This window comes from Solanum verrucosum, unplaced genomic scaffold (assembly GCF_900185275.1).
Source record: "Solanum verrucosum unplaced genomic scaffold, falcon-dt-bn FXZP01000238.1, whole genome shotgun sequence".
NCBI classification, from domain to species: Eukaryota; Viridiplantae; Streptophyta; class Magnoliopsida; order Solanales; family Solanaceae; genus Solanum; species Solanum verrucosum.
This window is the reverse complement of record NW_026020630.1, coordinates 3,523,555-3,547,319: the sequence shown is the minus strand read 5'-3', so window position 1 is coordinate 3,547,319 and position 23,765 is coordinate 3,523,555. Positions and strand designations below refer to the sequence as shown.

General features: G+C 34.6%; 2 protein-coding genes across 2 annotated transcripts; one reads left to right on the top strand and one right to left on the bottom strand.

Moving 5' to 3' along the window:
- The first annotated feature begins 4,487 nt into the window (after positions 1-4,487).
- On the top strand, positions 4,488-14,036 carry LOC125811481 (adenylate kinase 5, chloroplastic). Its single transcript, XM_049490983.1, has 19 exons — positions 4,488-4,746; positions 4,973-5,065; positions 5,631-5,759; positions 5,841-5,975; positions 6,940-7,086; positions 7,308-7,382; positions 7,471-7,564; positions 8,445-8,494; positions 8,610-8,735; positions 10,095-10,130; positions 10,198-10,278; positions 10,380-10,518; positions 11,090-11,169; positions 11,258-11,323; positions 12,111-12,140; positions 12,230-12,339; positions 13,352-13,489; positions 13,606-13,635; positions 13,729-14,036. Exons 1-19 carry the CDS (start codon positions 4,504-4,506, stop codon positions 13,751-13,753), a joined length of 1,827 nt encoding a protein of 608 aa, XP_049346940.1. The 5' UTR covers positions 4,488-4,503; the 3' UTR covers positions 13,754-14,036.
- Positions 14,037-16,316: 2,280 nt separating this feature from the next.
- On the bottom strand, positions 16,317-22,220 carry LOC125811478 (ATPase 8, plasma membrane-type-like). The gene is made up of 14 exons (XM_049490980.1): positions 21,995-22,220; positions 20,791-20,910; positions 20,593-20,691; positions 20,182-20,319; positions 19,550-19,864; positions 19,120-19,446; positions 18,918-19,037; positions 18,705-18,827; positions 18,515-18,619; positions 18,131-18,440; positions 17,298-17,812; positions 16,997-17,170; positions 16,705-16,887; positions 16,317-16,600 (listed from the first exon to the last, which is right to left on the bottom strand). The coding sequence occupies exons 1-14, from the start codon at positions 22,043-22,045 to the stop codon at positions 16,406-16,408; spliced, it is 2,775 nt and encodes a 924-aa protein (XP_049346937.1). The 5' UTR covers positions 22,046-22,220; the 3' UTR covers positions 16,317-16,405.
- Between the last annotated feature and the right edge of the window lie 1,545 nt (positions 22,221-23,765).

Sequence of the window (23,765 nt, the reverse complement as noted above, 5' to 3'; positions counted from 1 at the left end):
GGGGTTCGTTTGAACTTGAAAATACGCCTGATTGCCCTTCGGGACCAATTGGTGCAATTAATAAGGTTGTAACGGATGTTCATGAAAAATTTCGGCAAAAAAATTCCAAAATTCCAAATTTCATCACCAAAAATCCATGGACTATAGCACACGATAATCAGTAAAATCTGGATTTTTTTTTGCTTAGGAGCTCGTTTGAACTGAAAAATGCGTCTGCTTGCCGCTCGGGACCAACTGACGCCATGAATAAGGTCGTAACGGACGTCTATGGAAAAATTTGGCAAAAAAAAGTTTTAAAATCCTGTACCACAAAAAATACATACACTAGCACACAAAAATCGGTAAAATCTACTTTTTCTTACTTTGGGGGTTGTTTGAAATTTAAAATCCGCCAGTTAGCCCCTTGGGACCAATCGAAGCCATTAACTAGGTCATAACGGACGTCCATGGAAAATTTTGGCCAAAAAAATTATGAAATCCTATCTCCAAAATTTCATAGACTATAGCACACGAAAATCGGTAAAATTTGGGTTTTCCTGCTTTGGGGATCGTTTGAACTTGAAAATGCGCATGTTAGCCCCTCGGGACCAACTGGAACCATTAATAAGGTCGTAATAGACGTCCACGAAAAATTTTGACAAAAAAAATTCCAAAATCCTATCACCAAAATTCCATGGACTATAGCACATGAAAATCAGTAAAATCTAGAGTTTTTCCTTCTTTTGGGCTCCTTTGAACTTGAAAATATGCTCATTTTCCCCTCAGGATCAACTGACGGCATTAATATGGTCGTAAAATACATCCATGAAAAATATCGGAATAAAAAATTCTGAAATTCTATCACTAAAAATTCATGGAATATAGCACATGAAAATCGGTAAAAAATCTGAGTTTTCCTTCTTTGGTGATCGTTTGAACTGGAATATGCACCCGTTGCCCCATGAGATGAACTGACGCTATTAATAAGGTCTTAATGGACATCCATGAAATATTTCGGCAATTTTTTTTGCCAGAATATGGTATCACCAAAAATCCATGGACTATAGCACTCGAAAATAGGTAAACTCTATTTTTTCTTGCTTTGGGGCTCGTTTTATCTTGAAAAGGTGCATGTTTAACCCTCGAGACCAACTGACGCCATAAATAAGGTCGTAACGAACGTCCATTAAAAATTTCGGCAAAATTTTTGATAGAATCCTATCACCAAAACTCCATGGACTATAGCACACGAAAATCAGTTAAATCTGCTTTTCCTACTTTGGGGTTGTTTGAACTTGAAAATGCTCCCGGTTGTTCCTCGGGACCAACTGAAGCCATTAATAAGGTCGTAATGAACGTCCATGAAAAATTTTGGAAAAAAATTCTGGAATCCTATATCACCAAAAAATTCATGGACTATATAGCACACGAAAAATCGATAAAATCTGATTTTTCTTTCTTTGGGGCTTGTTTGAATTTGAAAATGCGTATATGTGCCCATTGGGACCAACTGACGTCATTAATAAGGTCGTAACGGACATCCATGAAATAATTTGGCAAAAAAAAATTTGAAATCCTATTACCAAAAATCCACGGACTATAACACATGAAAATCGATAAAATCTAGGTTTTCCTTTTTTGGGGCTCGTTTGAATTTGAAAAAAGCGTTTGTTTGCCCCTCAAAACCAACTAGTGCCGTTAATAAGGTTGGAATAGACGTCAATGAAAAATTTCGGCAAAACAATTTCTGAAATCTTGTATAACCAAAAATTCATGGACATAGCACACGAAAATTGATAAAATCTAATTTTTCTTGCTTTGGGGATTGTATGAACTTGAAAATGCCTTTGTTTACCCCTCGGGACTAACTGACACAATTACTAAGGCCATAAAGAACATCTATGAAAAATTTGGCAAAAGTGTTTTTAGAATCCTGTCACCAAAAATTCATGGAAAATAACATACGAAAATTGATAAAATTTGTGTTTTTCTAGCCTTGAGGCTCGTTTGTACTTGAAAATGCTTCTGTTTGCCTCTCGAGACCAACTGGCGCCATTAATAATATCGTAACGGATATCTATAAAAAATTTTGGCAAATTTTTTTTTGGAATCCTATCACCAAAAATTCATGAATTATAGCACACACAAATCGATAAAATCTGGGTTTTCCTTCTTTGGGCTCGTTTGAACTTGAAAATACGTCTGTTTGACCCTCTTGACAACCTAACGCCATTAATAAGGTCGTTACGGACGTTCATGAAAAATTTCGACATAAAAAATTCCAGAAGCTCATATCACCAAATATCCATGGACTAACACACGAAAATTGATAAAATCTAATTTTTCTAGCATTGGGGCTCGTTTAAACTTGAAAATGTGCCCGTTTGCCCCTCGGGTTCCACTGACGCCATTAATAAGATCGTTATGAACATCCATGAAAATTTTCAGCAAAAAAAATTCAGAATCCTCTCACCAAAAATACATGGACTATTGCACATGAAAATTAGTAAAATCTGAGTTTTCCTGCTTTAGGGGTCGTTTGAACTTGAGAATGCGGCCATTTGCCCCTCGGGACCAACTCACACCATAAATAAGGTCGTAACCGACGTCCATGAAAAATTTTGGCAAAAAAAAAAATTTGGAATCTTGTATCACCAAAAATCCTTGGACTATAGCACACGAAAATCGATAAAATATGGTTTTTCTTGCATTGGAGCTCATTTGAACTTGAAAATCCGTCCGTTTTCCCCTCGAGACCAACTGACGCCATTAGTATAGTCGTAACGTACGTCCATGAAAAAAATTTGGCAAAAAAAAATTCTGGAATCCTATCACCAACAAATCCATGCACCTTAGCACACGAAAATTGGTAAAATATGGGTTTTCTTACTTTAGGGATCATTTGAACTTGAAAATGCTCCCGTTTTTCCTCGGGACCAACTGATGCCATTAATAAGGTCGTAACGGACGTCCATAAAAAATTTTGGCAAAAAAAATTTCAAAATCATGTATCACCAAAAATTCATGGACTATAGCACACGAAAATTGGTAAAATCTGGATTTTCTTGCTTTGGGGCTCGTTTGAACGTGAAAATTCACTTGTTTACCCCCTCGGGACCAACTGGCGCCATTAATAAGGTCATAACGGACGTCCATAAAAAATTTCGGCAAAAATAATTATGGAAATGCTATCACCTAAAATCCATGGACTATAGCACACGAAAATCGATAAAATCAGGGCTTTCCTTTTTTGGGGCTCATTTAAACTTGAAAATGCTTCTGATTGCCCCTTGGGAGCAATTGATGCCATTAATTATTAAGGTTGTAACGGACATCTATAAAAAAATTGGTACATTTTTTTTTGAAATTTCGTATCACCAAAAATTCATGGATTATAGCAGACGAAAATCGATAAAATCTTATTTTTCTTGCTTTGGTGATCGTTTGAACTTGAAAATGCTCCCGTTTGCCACTCATGTTCCACTAGTGTCATTAATAAGGTCGTAACGGACGTTCATGAAAATTTTTGGCAAAAAAAATTTCGGTATCACTAAAAATCCATTGACTATAGCACACGAAAATCTGCTTTGGGGATCGTTTGAACATGAAAATGCGCTCGTTCGCCCCTCGAGACCAACTGACTCCATTAATAAGGTCGTAAACAATGTCCATGAAAATTTTTGGCAAAAAAGAATCCAGAATCCTATATCACTAAAATTTCATGGACTATAACACATGAAAATCGGTAAAATCTGGATTTTCTTGCTTTGGAGCTCGTTTGAACTTGAAAATGCGTTCGTTTTCCCTTCGGGACCAACTGGCGGCATTAATAGGGTCGTAACGGACGTCCATGGAAAAAAAAGGGCAATAAAAAATTCTGAAATCCTATCACCAAAAATTCATGGACACATTTCAGTTTAACAACTGAGTTTTTTCCCCAACCAGTTCGCATGTTATGTTATATTATAGTCTCTAACTCTCTATAACCACTATCGTATCCAAAAAAATATATGTACAAATGACACTTTATAAATCTAAAGAATTAATGATTAGGCTTAATGTTAAAAATATATATATGAAATTTGAAATCATTTTGAATTGATTTCGATGATTTTGTAGGAAAAAGACGTATTTTGAGTTATAGCCATTGTTAGGATTTTAGCCATTTAATCGTAAGAATTCAACAACATATACTGAAATGATACTCGCAATTGATCATGTCACGAATCTTGACGATCACCAAAACTTATTATTAGTGCAAATCTCACTCAATATAATATAAAAAATCTCGACGATTCACCAAAATACGAAAAAATTTATTTGTTCGTTATTTCTTTTAATGAGGTCAAAACTTAAAGGGTGGCACTCCACTATAGGCCAAATATCAGTCTTCAAGGCCCATTTTGAAAGCGGGGCAAAGCCCAAATCTCATTTCATTGATTTTTGTGGTGGCAGTTAATCCGTTAATATCTGCCATTGTCACTCCTCTTCTTTCCCTCTTTTTTTTCTTCTTCTTCTTCTTCCATGGCGATGATAACTTCAGTCACTATGAATTTTCCTCACATTTCTACTCATAATATTTCTTCAAATCCAATTTTTTCTCCAATCTGTACTAATAATCCTTCTAATTTCTCATCATCATATTCATCAGTACCAATTTCTTCGAATTCTATCCATTTATCATCTTCAATTGCTTACTCGGAACAAGTAATCGCGTCTCACAATGTCAATCGACGAACTCATTTGAGGAATAATCACAAAATCAAGGTCAGCATGTATAAATAGTAACGAGTTTAAGTTACATACACTATTAGTGTAAAAAGAGTTTTACATGATCGGGTCAGGCTGGGTCGTATTTGTTTGTTGTAGCAGATAATCTGTTTTATTTTCAAGTTTACGAATCTCACATTTCAATGAGGTTTACTTGTATTTTGCACTCACAATGTATAATTTTGTTTATGGAATAAAATTTTGGAAGTATTTGTTTCTTCAGGTGATATGTGCTAGAAGTGAGCCTTTGAAGGTGATGATATCAGGTGCCCCTGCATCTGGTAAAGGGACTCAATGTGAATTGATTGTACAAAAGGTTGACTTCTCGATCTCTCTTGTTTTCTTCTGCTGTTTGATGAATAGAATTATCTTTTGACTGGAAGGTGGTAGCAACTTATTTTCCCCCGACGCCAACTAGTTAACGATTGATACATAGTTGATTGATTGTTCACGACGTTGTGTTAAATATGATTGACCATGACCTATTTGTGAATATGCTAAAGCAATTAAATAGTTCAATTCTTCTAGTTATGCATATCATTTTATGCACTCATTCCATAATGTGCCAAGTGTTTGTTATTTGTTTTTCGTGACCAGAAAAGGATGTAGTGGGATGGATGGAATCCCTCTATCCTTAACCAGAGGTATCGGGCTCAAGCAATGAGAGTGGAGAAATCTCTGGTAGGGAGCGCTTCCTCCTTCAATATTGGCCTTACGCAACACAAATCTTGATTAGTCAGACCAATGGGTTGATTGAACGAAAAAAAAGTTTGTCTTTTGTGGTGTGACGATTCATGTTGAACTAAACGAAATTTGTGAATGGGAATGTTGGTTTGTTTAAAATCTCCTCTTGAATGATATTTTATCATGGTTTGTTTCAGTTTGGATTGGTGCACATATCAACCGGTGATCTCCTACGAGCTGAATTATCGGCTGGTACAGATATTGGAAATAAAGCTAAGGAGTATATGAACGCTGGTCGCCTGGTTCCTGATGAGATTGTAACAGCTGTATGAGATCTTTCAAGTGTCTTGTTAATGAAAGAAATAACTTTCGCTTTTTATGATTTTCAAAGTCGACTTCTGTTACAGATGGTGACAACACGATTATCAAAGGAAGATGCAAAAGAAAAAGGGTGGCTTCTGGATGGGTATCCACGAACGTTGGCCCAAGCAGAAAGTCTGGAAAGGTTGAATATCAGACCAGATATCTACATCGTGCTTGATGTACGTTCACTCTACCATTACATAATCTGCATTTTCTTTCCTGTCACAAATAAGACGATCTTTTGAAAGTTTACTAAAGATAGGTCAGATGTTTTTGTCACTGTTTCAAATTTTGATGCTGTATGTGATATGATGTTGCAATGCTGTAACGTAGTGCACTTTGAAATGTTTTAGGTTTGATCATAACAGAAATTGAAATATCTTCGGAGTTGAGGATCACTTTAAGTAGGTTGAGTCATTCATACATGTCCAGTGGACAAAGACATTGTAGAAAACATGAAAACCTGCCTCTAAATGTTGTTTGGACTCTCCACAAATGTCGCCACACCTGTGACGGATCGTCCAAAAATACACTACTTTTGGAGGATCCAACATGCACCAATCGACAGTTTGAAAAGTTCGAGCTATATAACCCTCAGCTATATTATGTTGAGTGATGCAGTCAATGACTTCCTTGAACACTACTTGATGAAAGCACATGGGTTGATAAAAAATAAGTGAAGTCTTCTCACACATTCGTGAATTGATATGGTTGTCCTATGTTCTTCTTGTCATAGAACACATTCATGAATTGATGTGGTTGTCCTATGTGCTTTCTCTGTATATACCAAAAAGAGGTATAATAGAGCAAGAGTGAGATAAAGAATTTCCAAATTTTAGCGGACCAATTCACAAATAGAATCTGAATTAAGAAGAAATCCTAAGAGCCCGTTTGGATTGACTTATTTTAAGTGCTTTAAGCTAAAATAGCTTTTTAAGCACTTTTGGAGCGTTTGGGTAAGTTAAAAAGTGCTTATAAAGCACTTAGTTTTAAGCTAAAATGTTAAAAATAAGCCAAAGCCATAACTTATGGCTTTTGGCTTATGAGTTAAAAATGAAAAGCAAATCCAAACAGGCTAGTCTGCTTCTTCTTCCATTTGATTTGTGTTCCATCTTTTACCCAAAAAGTCCTTCTCTTCTACAGGTTCCTGATGAGATTCTTATTGACAGATGTGTTGGTAGAAGGCTAGATCCTCTCACTGGTAAGATATACCATGTTACTAATTTCCCTCCAGAGACCGAGGACATCAAAGCAAGGCTCATAACTCGTCCTGATGACACAGAGGAAAAGGTACTTTTAACCCCCACATTGTTTGCCTTGCTTTAGTTTACTAGACATATACTTGCTACTAAGACTGGTTTATACAAACCATTTTTGTGCTTCTGATATTCAAGACACCATAATATAGACTAATCCTACGTAGTGCCCATCTTCGATATATCTAGAAAAGCTGAAGCATCTAAGATATCCACAAGTCTACAGTTTAACCAGGTGTGTTAAATGTATTTCAGGTGAAATCACGTCTGCAAATATACAAGCAAAATGCTGAAGCAATATTACCAGTGTACTCAGATATAATGAATAAGGTAGATTTGGTATTTACTCTTGTTATAATATAATTTTGAAATTCTCTATGTTTTTCTAGTGATTTTACTTATGAGGCGTGACATACAGATTGATGGGAACCGCGGCAAAGATGCAGTATTTGCAGAAATTGATTCCTTATTGTCGCGCGTGCAGAAAGAGGAACAAGATGCAAGAAAATCAGGTGTGAATCTTTTTTTCTTTAGAAATATCTCTCTTGAGGTTCTTTGTATTCTATGGAGAGCTATGTTTTAACTAAATTGGCATTCCTGCTGATCTCGGCAGCATATAATCCTATAAGAGATGTAAAGATTGCGTAACACATGATTAACCATATGTCTCAATTATCAATCCCCCCGTCTTTTGTTCTTTTTGAAATCTTCTAATTGATATATAATGCATCCACCTCGATAATTAAACTCTATCTCTATTCTTTTTTCTCATATTTTCCATCTTGTTTCTCTTCATGCTGTGAAGCCTGTTTGATTTGAAAAACATTGGAGTAAACTTAACGAAGCTAAGTTAGGCCTGTTTGATATTTGCAGTTCAAACCAAATGGGAACTTAATTAACATGGTATATTTTGTGAAGCTAATATGGATGAAATCAAGATGATAGAGCCTTTGCAGCTTTTTCACTTACACTTTATAGTATGTGGGAATTGTTTAAAGCATTTTCCAAGTGTGATCATAGAAGAAACTAAAGCATCCATATATAAAACTTGTATAGACTCCAATGTTTCCTTCTCTTTTCCTTTTTCTTCTTTTACAAATGATAAATATACTATTTAGAGGAACTGTTGCACTCCCGAATTTTCCAACAATCATCTATAGCTTTAGGTAATTAACATCCAGAAGCAGTGAAACAAAATTCCTTCAAGCTCATTTCCTTTTGTTTCCCCTAAAAACCAAATACGAAATAGATGTTCCATCCAACAATAAAAAAGATTTTTTGCTGGACACCTTTTTGAGTTTCTTGTATCAACATGCTGACCATCTAAATTAGCAGTCATCACTTAGCTCAATGACAATTTGGACCCTGAACTCGACCATATTTTGTTTGCAGAAGAATCAGTAATTTCCAGTACTCGAGCTGATATGGCATCTTTGAGCAAGGTAATCATCTGCTACCGTAAATCACGTACACAACTTCCCTTCTATTTTTAGGGAAAGTTGCACAGAAAAAAAATGATTGGTTTTAGCTTTGACCGTTTTCCTTATATCTTTATAGGATTGGAGAGGAATACCAACTAGACTGAATAATATTCCTCACTCAAGAGAAATTAGGGAATATTTCTACACTGATGTGCTTCAGGCTACTCAAAGAGCTATCAATGATGGGAAAACTCGTTTAAAGGTATGACTCTGCTCTGATTCAAAAGTAACTCAGATATTCAAAAGTAATTCAGATAAGGTTAACATCAAAGTAGTTTGCGTTGGTAGAACTGTTTTATAAGATAATTTTGATTGGTTATCATTTTAATTAAGACATCCCCTTCTTTCAACCGAAGGGGAGCCTTGTAGCAATGGTGAAGTTGTCTTCGTGTGACCTATAGGTCATGGACTCAAGCCGTGGAAGCAGCCACTAATGCTTGCATTAGGATAGGATGTCTAAATCACAGTGCTTGGGGTGCGGCCCTTCCCCGGACCCTGCTAATGCTGGATGCTTTGTGCAGTGTGCTGTCTTTTTTATCCTCTTCTTTCAACCATTTTGTTTAAGTGCCACGTTTTCCAACCACTTTGACTGAGAAGTCGCCTTTCTTAGTGGAAGTAGATACAAGATATTATTTGCATATGTATGTGAAATACAGTTTTCTGAATATACCATGATATGCCCCCTTGAGTGAGTTGACGAGTTTCTAAGAAGAAAGCCAGTATGTTTCTTTGTCAATCAATGAAGAAATATAACTTGTTATGATACTTCAAATCTGTTGACACATGAGTTTCACTAGATTATTTTACCCTTGAAGTTCATATTTGACGGAATCTGGAGACATCTCTTATCTTGTTTCTAAAAATTTATGCTATTGTGAGAACGAATCACTAAATATTTTAAACACTTACAGATAACATGTGATTACTCAGTGGAAATAGTTCCAATGAATTACTCTACTTATTTGAAGGAAATATGCCATATTCTGGTGTCCACATAACTCGAAACATGGAAAGGTAACCTTTTCTTAATTTTGAAAAAAGAAAAAGAGAGAACTACCAGCTCATGTTCCCGGAAACTAGTTTTATAGATAATAAAAGCATGAAAATAGCTAGCTCAAAAGATGAATCTTGTCCCATTCTATTTAATAATATCCTGTAAACTTATAGTATATGCTCTTCAATATTCTATCTAATCTCATATGTAAAGTGTGTTTCGACAACATTGCTGGTGTCAGAATATGGTGCATCTTTTTGTTAGTTTTTTTGGAAAAAAAAATAAGGAAAAGGAGCCCTTGACCCGCAGGAGAATTTGTTCAATAACATAGTTTGAGCTCCTAGAATATGGCGCCTTGAGGCTTTCTATTTGATTGTATCTAAAAAATGTTGTTTAAAATTGAAGATCAAATTGCAATGAAACGAGAGAAACTAAGCCGTTCATTTATTTATACCAGAGAAGTAGTGTTTATTCTTCATTGGACCTATACAAGGAATCCAGTCCTTTTCCCCATCTGCATTTATCTTAAATCCAAGTTATATTAATACCTTTATCTTGATTTAACAGATAGAAATCAATATCCCGGAGCTGAATCCTTCAATGGTGAGAAAACATTTTCTGATCATATTCTCATAGTTTATTTAGGTTTGACAGTATCTTAAATCCACAGGATGTTTATCGAATAGGTACTCTAATGGAACTTATCCGTGTACTTGCTCTTTCATTTGCTGACGATGGAAAGCGTGTCAAGGTATGTGTCACTGATGGTTATTCGTTTCCTCTCTAAGTTAATCTATTATCTTTGAAATAAGGCAAATTATACATATTCATTTATCCAGATCTCATTTGTAGGTTTGTGTCCAAGGGTCTATGGGGGAAGGTGCACTTGCAGGAATGCCTTTGCAGCTTGCAGGAAGTCGAAAGATATTAGAGTACATGGATTGGGGTGATTATGGCGCGTTGGGAAACTTTGTCAATATTGGTTCTATAGGTATTACAGAGATTAAAATTGCACTGATGACTTTCATTTCCTATCCAATATCATGTTTTTAGAAGCATACTGCAACTATAAATTGTCCTCTAAGACATAATATACAAATCTATCCGTGCGCGTTCGTGCACAACATTTCTCTTTAATATGAGACAGGGGCAGAGCCACAGCAGAAGTTACGTGTTCGGTAGAACGACTTTGGCTCAAACCCTGTAGTTGTATTAAGAAATTCAGTTTATATGTATAGATAATGCATCCCGAACCCAGTAAGCAATAAGAGTTGTTCTAAACTTAAAATCGTAGATTTAGCTCTGTTGTGAGGGGTTCATTTGAGAATGTAGTTCTAGTATAGCTGATAGTAGAAACTTCATAGCTTTATAAATGTTTCTGTAGTGTGATGACTATTTGTGTATGTTGTGCAAGTCTACACATGCTAACACGAATGCTTAACCTGCAATTTTTCTGAGGTTAACTTTGCGATAAAACACGATATAATCACACTCTTGAATTTCCTTCTTTCATGATTGCTGGTCAACTCCCTGTCTACTACCAATTTTTATGTGTTTTTCAGGTGGCAAGGAGGTCGAAAAACAAGATGACTTGTTCATTCTAGTGGCTCCCCAGAATGCTGTCGGAAATTGCATCATAGATGTGATTCACTGTGAACCAGTTGCTGTATTTTCCTCTTATCACTCTTATTCAGTTTATTAAATTCTTTTCCTCCTGTTGAATAATGCAGGATATGAGAGCTATGACTGATGCAGCGGGTAACCGACCAATTATTCTTGTCAACCCCAAACTAAAGGTTAGGATCTTAATACCTCGTTAATGAATGTGACTTCCTTTTAACTTAAAAACAGCTCATGGCTTACCATGAATTTCAATCGCAGTAGAAAAAGTTGTTTGAATGATAAATTAGTATCATGTCCCTTCCAATGCTTAACATCACTTACCAAGGTGAAGCTTGTGGTTGAAGATGCATACTCAACAGTACTCATTCTTAATTTCTTTTTGTAGTTTATCGTTGAACATATTTTGATTCTGGCAGTGTTCAAGAACTTAAATGCAACGTCTCATACCCAAGTCCATCTGTCCATGTAACGTAGAGTACTGTCTGACATGTAGATATGCAAATGAGACGAATTCAACTGAAAGTGTTTATTCTAGAAATTTCTAAAAATTGAAAACTGTGCTTAAGCCTTCTAATCTGGATTAAGGGTGTTTTACCATCTATGTTACTCTGACTTTTCATAAATGTCAGTGGGTGCATGTCGGATTCTCCAAAAGTAGTGTATTTTTGGAGAATCCGTGTGGGTGCGGTATCGAAAGTAAAGAGTCCACGCAACTTAGTTTACCATTACACACTAAAATGTTGATTACCAACTCAAATTATCCAAGTATTATCCATTTATTCGTCTTGCATGTATAATGATTTTTCTCTCATAGAAAACAATAGTTTTTAGTGGCACTAGAAAATCCGTTAAATAAATTCTGCTTACACTTCCGGTGTTCATAGCTTGACTCCACTTCTGCTCGATGATGAAATGATCACAAATGGCTTGACTCTGATATATCACATACTAATTGTGCAGGATTTACCTGCTTCAAGTGGTATCATGCAAGTAAGTATAGTAACCATTGAACCATAATGACCAACAGTAAAAGGAACTTCGTCCTACGTTCTGATTGATTTTTTCTCTTTATCTTCAAGACAATGGGTAGAGATAAGAGATTGGAATATGCTGCATCGTTTGAGATATGCTATCAATTCCGGCTACTCTACTATGCAGGAACACAATATCCTATTATGGGTGCACTCAGGTTAGATTTGTTTCTATGCTATTGATTCATTTTGTCATAACACGATCATGAAGAAGAAGGCTAACTTAAAATGGCATGAAAATGCTTTCTTCTTTTTTTCGGTTTATGAGATAAAATGCAGATTCACGGATCACTCCTTCGTCATGACTGATGTCACTTTTTTTCCCTGGCTTTTCGAGGTCATGAAATAAGAATTCATGTTATTTTGGTATTTTCAGTGTGTTGATCCATAGATTTTTTGGAATTTGTTCTATCAGCCCCAAACTTGACTGGGTTCAGCTGAAACCGCCTATAGTGACCAATTCCCATGGCTTCGTCGTGATTGACATCACTTTTTTGGCATTTCGGCATCATAAAGCAGAAATTCAGGATTTTTTGGTGTTGTTGGTGTGTGTTAGTCCATAGATTTTTCGGAGTTTGTTCGACTGACTCTGTTCTTCCCCAAACTTGGTGGGTCCATCCAAAACCGCCTGGTGACCATTACTCCCATTGTTTCTCAATGACTAAAGCCACTTTTTTTTGGCATTTCGGCTTCATGAAGATAAGAGTACAGGGTTTTCTAGAGTTTTCGATGTGTGTTAGTCCATAGATTCTCTAGAATTTGTTTGATCGATTCCGTTTTGCCTCAAACTTGATGGGTCCATCCAAAACCTCCTGGTGACCAATACTATCAATGTTTCGCCATGACTAATGTCTCCCTTTTGGGCATTTCATCGTTAATGAAAATAGGAATTCAAGATCTTTTGGAGTTTTTGATGTGTGCTAGTCATAGATTTTCGGGAAGTTGTTCAATGGACTCCGTTCTTCCCAAACTTGGTGGACCCATTCAAAACCATCGGATGACCAATACTCTTTTGCTTCACAATGACCAAACTCATACCGGCATAGCTAGTCTCTAAATCAAATGATTCCTTAATTAATAGATTCTTGTTGTTATTGCCTCTGCAAAGAAGAATGGCTGAATATATCCATTGTCAACAGTCACTCTCTTGCTAATTATCTCATGTTATAGGATGTCGTATCCATATCCTTACGAGTTATACAAGAGAGTCGATGAATCTCCCGGGAAGGAAAAATACATATCCTTAGCAACATTTGCAAAGAGGCCAAGTATTGATGAATTGAACGATGCCTTCGAAGGAAAATCAAGGTACACTACAAATCATAAACCTGAACTCATTATAAACTCCTACACTTATTAAATCTGTTCATTATACCTCTACATCACTGCACTAAAACGATACTATAACGATTATAACTCTGCAGAAATCAAGAGAAAAAAGCAGAGGGATTTTGGTATGTGATTAACTATCCTCCGTTTTATCTATGTTTGGAGTAGTCTAAGTTGGCTTCGTGTTAATTGATAGACGTATTTTGACATTCTTTTAGGGGCTTCTTGAGTGGCATACTATAAGCATCGATGGAGAATGCACGAACATCATGACATCTAAGATGCAGCATCTACATTTGAACATCCAAAACTGACGGTAAATCAATCATCTCTTGGTTTTTGAATCCTTTCGAAGTATGCAATCAAGTTCTCCATTTGAGGATCTGATTAATGTGTTCAATATTAATTTAGTCTCCTGGCACATATCGATCGTAAAGTGTATATACATTTCCTATATATATCTGGTGATTTTGGTAAGTATTTCAACAAAAAGAATCGTAACAGACCTTATTCTATGTGTATATATGTTTCTTGTTCATTTCTCTCTATTATAGAAGTTGAAGCAATTCTTACAGTAAATCTTTTCAATGCTACTTTCTCACAAGAACTCAGTTGAGAAGAAGGCATCTCTTTGTAACTTTTGATGTAAATTCATTAAGTGTTTCATTTTACCTTCTCTTTCTTTTATGCATGTGGAATTCAGGTGTTATGTACCTATTTTGGAATAAACTTGCTTTATTATGGGTGTGATCGGTACGAAGGAAAATGTTTTCTAGGAAAATAAGTGCATGGTTTTTTACTTATTTTCATATTTTCGATACGCAAGCAAAAAATATTATCCTAAAAACAATTGTATATATATAATCTAGGCAAATATTATGAGAGGTAGATGTGAGGTAGGGGAAGGGAGCTATGGGATGGGGATGAAAATGAGGTGTACGTTTTGCAGAGTGGGGAGGACAGGACAAGACACAATCAATATGGAATGCTCAATTGAACATGAAATTTTTTTTCCTCATGTGTTAAGAAAGTTGTTTTTTTCCTATCGAAAATATTTTTCACCAATCGAACATGAAAAAATTTAAAAATATTTTCTGAAATATGTTTTAATATAAATTTAAATGAAGAAAAAAATAGTTTATTCTATGTGACAATTGGTAAAAAATTTACATGCATCAAGTTTACTTCAAACTCTATAAATGATTTGGGATTTAATAAAAAAAAAAGTATTTCCTTCCTTAATTAGTTAATCCTACTCCTAAAAGATTTCGAAAAATAATTTAATCCTATTCCTATAAGGTTTCTAAATTCAACAATTTTAATAAATTATAAATAGACATGAATCGTTGATTGATCATCACCATCAAAAAAAAAAATGTTAGGTCTTTCCCCTGCTGATTATTTATCTATTTTAGCTATCGTTTTTTTGGTTTTATATGTAATTTGGTTCATAAAATGGGTAGTATTTCGGATCGATACAGAAGAATTAGCACCAGCATCAGCACCGACACCAACAAGAACAGAAAGAGCGGTTACTATTGACGTAGTAATAGATATTTCAAACGAAGCAATAAAAACTTTGGGAATTAAAGGAGAAAATAGTGATTGCTCGATTTGTATCGAAGAAATTAAACATATGGAGATGATTTTTATTTTTCCTATTTGTTGTCATAGGTTTCATTATGCTTGTATTAGGCCATGGTTGGAAAAAAATAGGACATGTCCCTTGTGTCGAACTTGTGTTTGATTGAAATACAGTCTGGTAATATTGATTGAAATTTTCAATATCAATTGTTGTACTCCCTCCGTCCACAATTGTTAGTCAGGGTAAGGTCATGCACATCCTTCAAGGAAAATTTAATACAAGGTGTAATTTGACTAATATAACCCTACTATATCAAGAATACCAAAATTCCACATAACTTTTCAATTGAACTACACAATCATTAAGGGCAGAATTGGAAAAAAGTGACTAATTATTTATTGATTGTTTAAATTGACAATTAATCTTGGACATCTATTTTTAGTATACCTGCCAAACAATTGTGGACGAAGGGAGTATCTTTTTAGAAAATTTGAACAAGAAGATGCTACGCTGTGATTAATACTTTCTACTTGTTGTCATAGGTTTCATGCTGCTTGTATTATTCCTTGGTTTTTACCAAAACACAAGACATGCCCTTTATGTCGCACTTGCATTAGTACTCTCGAAGGTTTAATTAAGTTCAACGACCATCAAAGCTTATGATATAGTCATATAAATTAAAAAAACTATATAACAAGTGATCAAGGTTCAACTATTACCTTCTCCATAAAAGAGAATCCACTTAGGTAAATTGTAATAGTAGCAGCAATGCACTTTACTTAACATGTTACACAATTATTACTAATGTCTATGTAGAACATAATCTTTTTTTTTTCTTGTAACATTGTGAGAAAAGTTGTAATATGATTATCGTATTGTCAATTTATATTATATCGTATAAACCTAACATTATGCTTTCCTTTCGGACGTATTTTAGGAAAATTAAATATATTAATTAATAAATAAATATTTACAGAAAAAAAAAACATAAAAGATAATGTTATAGATATTCTTTATGTATATAGCTACTAGTTCACTTTTTTTTTTTTAATAAGCAGCCTTTGTAGTTCACCAATTTAGGAACTCATCCAACATTGATAACATCATGTACATACACTTCTTGAAGAAAACAAAAATTAGCTGCAAAAATGCCCTTACCAAAAAAAAAATAGTCATTTATCTCCCATAATTCATAGCATAATCTTAGACAATATTGTCTTATTATTAGATCATTTCAACATGTTCCTTTGAGAGTGTAAAAATCCTCAAACTCGCAACATGGTTCTTGTAAATCTTGAGTAATTTTTCAATTACTCGTGTGTATATTTTGCAACTTCAGCACGACGTTTAGCTTGTTCAGCAATCTCATTCAATTCCCTGTAGTTCTTGTCATGGAATAAGCCATTGCTTTCTGCAGTCTGGAGACCATGACGTGTACGTTGATCCACGGCCCATTGTGCTTCTCTTTCGCCTTTTCCATAATCCTTCTTTGTTGTGAAGGCGGTCTAATAAGTTTTACAAGAAACATTCAATTAGAATTGAACATGTCAAAGACAGTATTAAGATTACAAAATGTGATCATGAGGCTATAGCTTGTTTGTTTTTTTACCTTATTCTGGATCATTGAATCCCAGGCATCACCACTCAACGCGTAACGACTAATGAATTTAAGAACATCAAGAGGGAGATATGTAATGATTGTGTAGATCCATATGATTGCTGCCCATCCCCACCCAATTCCATGAATCCTAGCAAAGTTCCAGTTCGCGTAGACGGTGATAAGTGTAGCCACCTGAGTTAGAAAAAAGAAAAAACAGGATCTTGATTAGTAAGAATATATGTATATACAGAGTTGTGAAGATTGAATGTTCATTAAGGTTCGATTGATTTTAAGGACTTACGAATTGGGCTAGAAAGAAAGCAACGACAAGCAAAAAACCGGGGCGTTCCACAAATGACCAGCTTCTTGATCTTGTCACAAAGATGAGAGCCTGACTGATAATACTCACTTGAAGGTATACAGCAGCTGTAAGACCGTGTTCGTTCTCCCTGATTGATCTAACACCGAACTTCTCCTGCATATACATAAGATAAATTTGCTTATCATGTTCCAATAGTACGTTTTGTTTTTGTGCTATCAATTATAGCTTTTTGCATGATGGTAAGCGTTTGTTCCGGAAGATTAAAAAGGAAAGGACTTACTGTAAAGAAATCAGTAGAAGCTGCAAGATAGAAGAACAGAACAGTCATGAGAGCTTGATAGGTTCCGAGGATGATCCCAGTGGCAAAGATCTCGTTGAGCTTCCATGAGTCGGGCAAAGGAGATGGCTTGACCCTGTCCTTAGAGATGGTCATGATGGTTCCATCGTTGAGGATGGCAATGATGAGGACCATAAAGGGAGGGAAGTCGAATTCCCAAATGAGTGCAATGAGCATGAATCCCATCACAACACGGATCGTGATTGAGACTGCATAGATAGTATAGTTCTTCATCCTCTGGAAAATGGCTCTGCTTGTCAAAACAGCACTAATAATGACACCAAGACCTGGTTCGGTCAAAACGATATCAGATGCACCCCGAGCTGCATCAGTTGCATCAGCAACTGCAATACCAATGTCAGCCTTCTTCAGTGCTGGTGCATCATTCACTCCATCTCCAGTCATACCACAAATATGCTTTCTTTCTTGCAGCTTCTTCACAATCTCGTACTTGTGTTCTTCAAAAGAATCAAAATATATCCTTGTGTAAGTTCCAGTTTTACGAAGGAAAGAAACTTTTGATCTTAAACATGTCATGACATTTCCATGACTATAAGATCATAAATGAGGGAGTTTCACATAAAATAAAACTAAAGGTACTACTGTCACATAATATAACAACATTTCACTTAACTGTCAATACTTTTACTTTTGGAACTGTCTTTTCATGTGTTATATTATATGTTCTCTATAACATCATTTCGGTATAGCAGCTAAAAAGTATGAGTGGCACCGTTATAGAGGGATTTGACTGTATTTTATTGCTAGATATTTACCTGGGAAGACTCCAGCAAAGCCATCAGCCTGCTCAATAAGCTCCTCAACAGGAATTTGAGCAATGGACTCATCCTTATGATCACCAAGAAGAGCTGAAGATGGATACATGTTGGTTCCCATACCGAGCCTACGACCAGTTTCCTTACCGATAGCAAGCTGGTCACCAGTGATCATCTTAACATTAACACCAAGCTCGAGAGCTTTGCGAATTGTCTCTGCACTGTCGTGCCTTGGTGGATCAAAGAGAGGTAAAAGCCCGACGAATTCCCAAGGTGAACCAGCACTTTCCTTATCTTTCTCTGGCACAGTCTGCACAAAAATTATCATGATACATTGCATTGCACTAACTCAAACAAAGTTACCAAACATTATATTTGCTTTACCTGTCTTGCAACACCCAAAGAACGAAGACCGCGGTTAGCAAAGTTGTCGATGATTTCATGAGATTTCTTTAAGACAGATCCACTGAGCCCACAGAGTTCAATAATCTAGCAAAAGATAATGCTAGATTTGACACTAAATGTTGAAATTAAGTATATGAAATTGAAGTATAAAACAGATTGTATATCTTACTTGCTCAGGAGCACCTTTGCTAGCCCTGTGCCAGTCTCCGTTGCCATCGATATAGGTGATTGCAGTGCGCTTATCAACCGGATTGAATGGAAAGAAATGAACCTCTTGGATGCCTTCTCTTGCCTGCAATATCACAAGTACTTAAGCTAATCTACAACCTATTTGGTGACAGATTAACGACGAAGTTCATAGTTAATTCTAGTTTCACATTACCAGTTTAGCATCACCCAACATATTAACAATACAAGCATCAATAGCATCCTGGTTTTCGACCCTGGAGGCTCTAGCTGCAAGTAACATAACGGTGTCTGCATCTGCGTTCTTAGGGAATACCTACAACCACGAACATAAGTCGTTATGTTATGATAGGAATTTTCATAACAAAAAAGGGTATATTTTTGTCTTGATTACGAACCTCAATCAAGGTTTGGTCAACAGTAAGCTTGTTAAGCGTGAGGGTACCGGTCTTGTCACTGCAGAGGACATCCATACCAGCCATTTCCTCAATGGCAGTCATCCTCTTAGTGATAGCGCCTTGTTGGGACAACCGATGAGATCCAATAGCCATGGTAACAGACAAGACTGTTGGCATGGCAATTGGGATACCTCCAATAAGCAACACCAACAAGTTGTCAATTCCATCTCTATATTTTCGCTTTTGAATCGGCCACATTACCACAATCTCAATCACTATTCCCACAAGAATTGAGCAAATACAAAAGTTTCCAATAGCAGTCAACACCTGATCACAGATATAACACACAACAAATTTTAGAAATAATACTTCAAGATCCGTTCTTCTTTGCATATGCTATTTTGGAACAAATCATAGCGGTTTTTTTCACCTTTTGGAAATGGCCAACTTGGTTTGTGCTATCAACAAGATGTGCAGCCTTTCCAAAGAAGGTATGAACACCAGTAGCAATGACAACAGCATCGAGCTCGCCTTGCTTGACAGTGGAACCAGAGAAAACTTCATCACCGGGTTGTTTGGTGACCGGTAAGGACTCACCGGTAAGTGCAGCCTGATCAATCTTCAGGGGATCACCCTCAAGAAGACGAGCATCGGCTGGGATAATGTCACCCAACTTAACACTAATCAGATCACCTGGAACCAGGAGCGAAGCGTCCTCCTCAGACCATTTTCCATCTCTCAAAACCTGAGAACCACATTCTCAAGATTATAAATCATCCATTCCACATAGAGATATAATCGTCAAAAAACATGAACAGTGATAAATTGTGCGAGCATTTCAGCTAAAATCGTGGACTTGATTCTTTTAATGGACCTAGAACGTCTGATACTACGTTGAAATGTATGATTACCTCATTTAAGAAACGTCAAATTAGCATTTCATCCATTGCACATAGAAACATAATTACCAAAAAAACATGAACAATATATGACTGTCTCATCTAAAAGTTTAAAATATTAGAAAAAAAACACATTATATTCGACAGTTACTTATACGTGTACCTTAGTTTTGGGAGCAAGATTAGCCATAAGGGCAGCAGCAGCATTTCCAGCATTGTTCTCCTCAATGAAACTGATAGTAGAGTTGATAACAAGCAAAACCATGATACCTACAAAGTCGGGCCAATCCGGTGGCTTACCCTGCATTTTTCAAAAATTTCACCTTAGATATTAGTTTGTTCTAACTTCTAATTAGCCATAAATATGAACAAAGAGATGTATTTGGTATGACGAAAGTCATTTTTCTAGTAAAGGAAAACGACTTCCTTCTCACGAAAGTGAGGGAAGTCATTTTCCCCCCTTTTAAGTCGAAAAAAGTTTCTGTCAACCAAACATGAGAAAATAAACATTCATTTTTTCAAAAACATTTTCCGAAAAATACTTTCAGTTATATATAGTATATTTTTTTCTTACCCCTCCATTTGCCAAGACAATGGACATGATAGCAGCAGCTTCCATGACCCATGAGAGAGGATTCCACATGAACCCCAAGAATTTAAGGACCTTGTTCTCCTGTAATAATAAAAATTAATTTTTTAGTGTTTATTCATATTTATTTTTTCTAAAACAGAAAAATGAAACATCAAAATATTTTATTTTTTTTAAAATCACCTTTTTCTCTTCAAGTTTGTTGGGGCCAAAAATTTCAATCCTTTTTTGGCCTTCTTCTTTTGTCAAACCCTCTTTGCTACATTTTAGTATCTGGAATACTTCTTCAACCGGAATGCTTTCCTGCAAGATTATTTTCATCGAGTCGAGATGGATTCAGAATCTAGAGTTAGTGAGTTCATATCATAATGAGTGTGATCTGTACGTATAATTACTAAAAAAAATTATCTTATGGGTACATTATTGGAGCAGGAGGTATTAGGTTCAATTAAATCCACATATATAACACGTCCTAATTGTTCGTCTGACCACATGACATGCAATCAGTGGCAGAGGCAAAAATTTCACCAAGAGAATTCATCATTTATTATATATATACATAAATAAAAAAATAAAATAAAATTATTCATCATTCATTATATATATATATATATATATAAAATCTTATATAAACAATATGATCATGGGAAAAAGATGCATGTATTCATTACGTAATTAACAAATTTAACAAATTCGTCATCAGTTTTACACAAAACATAACTTGAAGTTATCGAATCAAATTTAAATTCTGAATCTTGTCACCGTGAGAGGGGCAGATGCATTAGGTAATCAACAAATTTAACGAATTCATCGTCATTTTTACACAAAACATAATGCGAAAGTTACTAAAATCTCAACAAATATTATAATTAGAACTCATCAAAGAAAATTTAAATTCTGAATCTTGTCACAAAGAGAGTGGCACTGATGCACTATGTATCAACAAATCTAACAAATTCATCATCATTTTTACACAAAATATAATATGAAAGTTACTAGAATCTCAAAAAATATTATCATTAGAACTCATCAAATAAAATTTAAATTCTGAATCTTGGTCACCACGATAGAGGTAGATGCACTATGTAATCAACAAATTTAACAAATTCATCATCATTTTTACACCAAACATAATATGAAAGTTACTAAAAATCACAACAAATATTATAATTAGAACTGATCGAAGAAAATTTAAATTCTGAATCTTGTCACCACGAAAGTCATGGAAGATGCACTATGTAATCAACAAATTTATCATCATTCTTTACACAAAACATAATACGAAAGTTACTAAAATCTCAAAAAATATTATACTTAGAACTCATCGAATAAAATTTAAATTATGAATCTTGCTACGACACGAGAGGAGAGGAAAGATTATACTTACAAGATCAACCTTCTCATTCTTAAGCTCTTCCAAGGATAAATTAGCCGCCATGATGATAAATTAAACACTAGAAAAAAGAGGGAGTTTAAGAGAAACCAATTAATTAAAAAAAGTGAGTTTTCAACAAGGAAGAAGAATTAAGAATGAAAGAGAAATATATAAAGGAAATAATAATTCTATTATTATTATCACTCTTTGTCTTCTCCCTCATCTAGGCTCACTTTCTTGAAAACACAAATTCCCTCTTTCAAATCAGTCCATATAATATATAGTTATATGTTAATTACTTGTTAATTAATTTGACTACTTTTTTTTATGATCCCTTAAACAAGAGTTTATATCTTTAACACCTTAGGTTAATTTTGAGATAATCCTATAAAAAAGGAGAAGCCATGAGAATTGCTATACATTCTCTCTATTCTTTAAATGTCCTAATATTTTGTTTTACTAATGCTAAAAACATGCAAAACCACACAATATTGAGATTTCTTTTTTCCCTTTTTTTTCTCCATCTTGAATATTTTTTGCTATATTTTATTTATTTATTGTCAATGCATATGGTTCCAATAAAATAGCAATATTAGTTGAAATAGTATATTACTGTAAATGAAATAGTAACTTTTTCTCCTTTTGTTTGGGGATTTTTTTATTATTATCATTACTTTGGATATAATGAATTGAATGATTGATTTAATCAATCCATATTATCGGCAAAAATAGCTAGGTTATGTTTGAGAAAAAAGATTAGGTAACCATGAATAATAAGGATTTAACTTAGATTAGGTAACTACGAATAATATGGATATCGATATTATCTGTTCTCAACTTCTCATCCATATGAAATGTGGACAAGTCAAATATTCGTTTTTGTCTAGAAAAAATTAATTAATACTCAATTGATTTCCAACTCACTCATATTTAATTCGACTTTCTAGTGTGGCATTAATGTTGAAATGGTATAAACTTGTGTTGATTTTTATGTTGAGATTATATCCCTACAATCCAAAGTCCAAACCAAACGGCCCCTAAGTTTAACATCTCCCAACAATGACAATGTTCAAGAAGATGGTCAAGTGGCAAGCTAATAAAATGTCACTTGACAAACTTAAGATTAATTTAATAAATATTGTTATAAGAATCTGAATTTAAAGTATTTGTATTTAAAATACATTAGATTTTTAAAAAGAAGGAATTTTTTTCATTATTTTAAAAATAAAAATCCATAGTAGAAGAGTTCTAAATGAACTCTTACTTTTAGAACTCTTATTATTTTATAAATTTATCCTTTTTAAATATTATAAATATAGATAACAATATTAATAATTAAAAAATATCAAACAATAAAAAAGTAAAGAAGATAAACAGAAAAAAGGGAGCAAACGTTGGAAAAAAATATTAAAATAACAATTATAAGGAAAAAAAGGGAGCAAACGTAAGAAAAAAAAATAACAAGGATAAGGAGGAGTAACAAACTGGTCCTCTTTTTATTCTGTTATTGATAACTAATAAAATATTTAGATTAATTATAAAAGAAAATATGCATTGCATTTAAAAAAAATTAAATATAAGGAAGAGTAATAAACTGATCTTCTTTTAAGAAAAAAATGTGATATTTGAAATTTAAATTTAAATAAAATTTGAGTTGGAATGGAACTCTACTTCTTAACTTCTCCTAAATATACTCCTACAAACTTTACATATGAATCTTCATTTCTCTTTCTTCTTTTTTTAGTGGTTTTTTTTTTTTTTTAATGTTTTCTATTTTTATTTT

Coding starts and splice junctions, on each gene's coding strand:
- LOC125811478 (XM_049490980.1), bottom strand. CDS start 22,045: ATGGCGGCTAATTTATCCTTGGAAGAGCTTAAGAATGAGAAGGTTGAT. Junction 18,441..18,514: donor CTTTGGGTGTTGCAAGACAG/GTAAAGCAAATA, acceptor ATTTTTGTGCAG/ACTGTGCCAGAGAAAGATAA. Junction 16,601..16,704: donor ATTCAATGATCCAGAATAAG/GTAAAAAAACAA, acceptor AAAACTTATTAG/ACCGCCTTCACAACAAAGAA.
- LOC125811481 (XM_049490983.1), top strand. CDS start 4,504: ATGGCGATGATAACTTCAGTCACTATGAATTTTCCTCACATTTCTACT. Junction 11,170..11,257: donor TCGGAAATTGCATCATAGAT/GTGATTCACTGT, acceptor TGAATAATGCAG/GATATGAGAGCTATGACTGA. Junction 13,636..13,728: donor AAAAAAGCAGAGGGATTTTG/GTATGTGATTAA, acceptor ACATTCTTTTAG/GGGCTTCTTGAGTGGCATAC.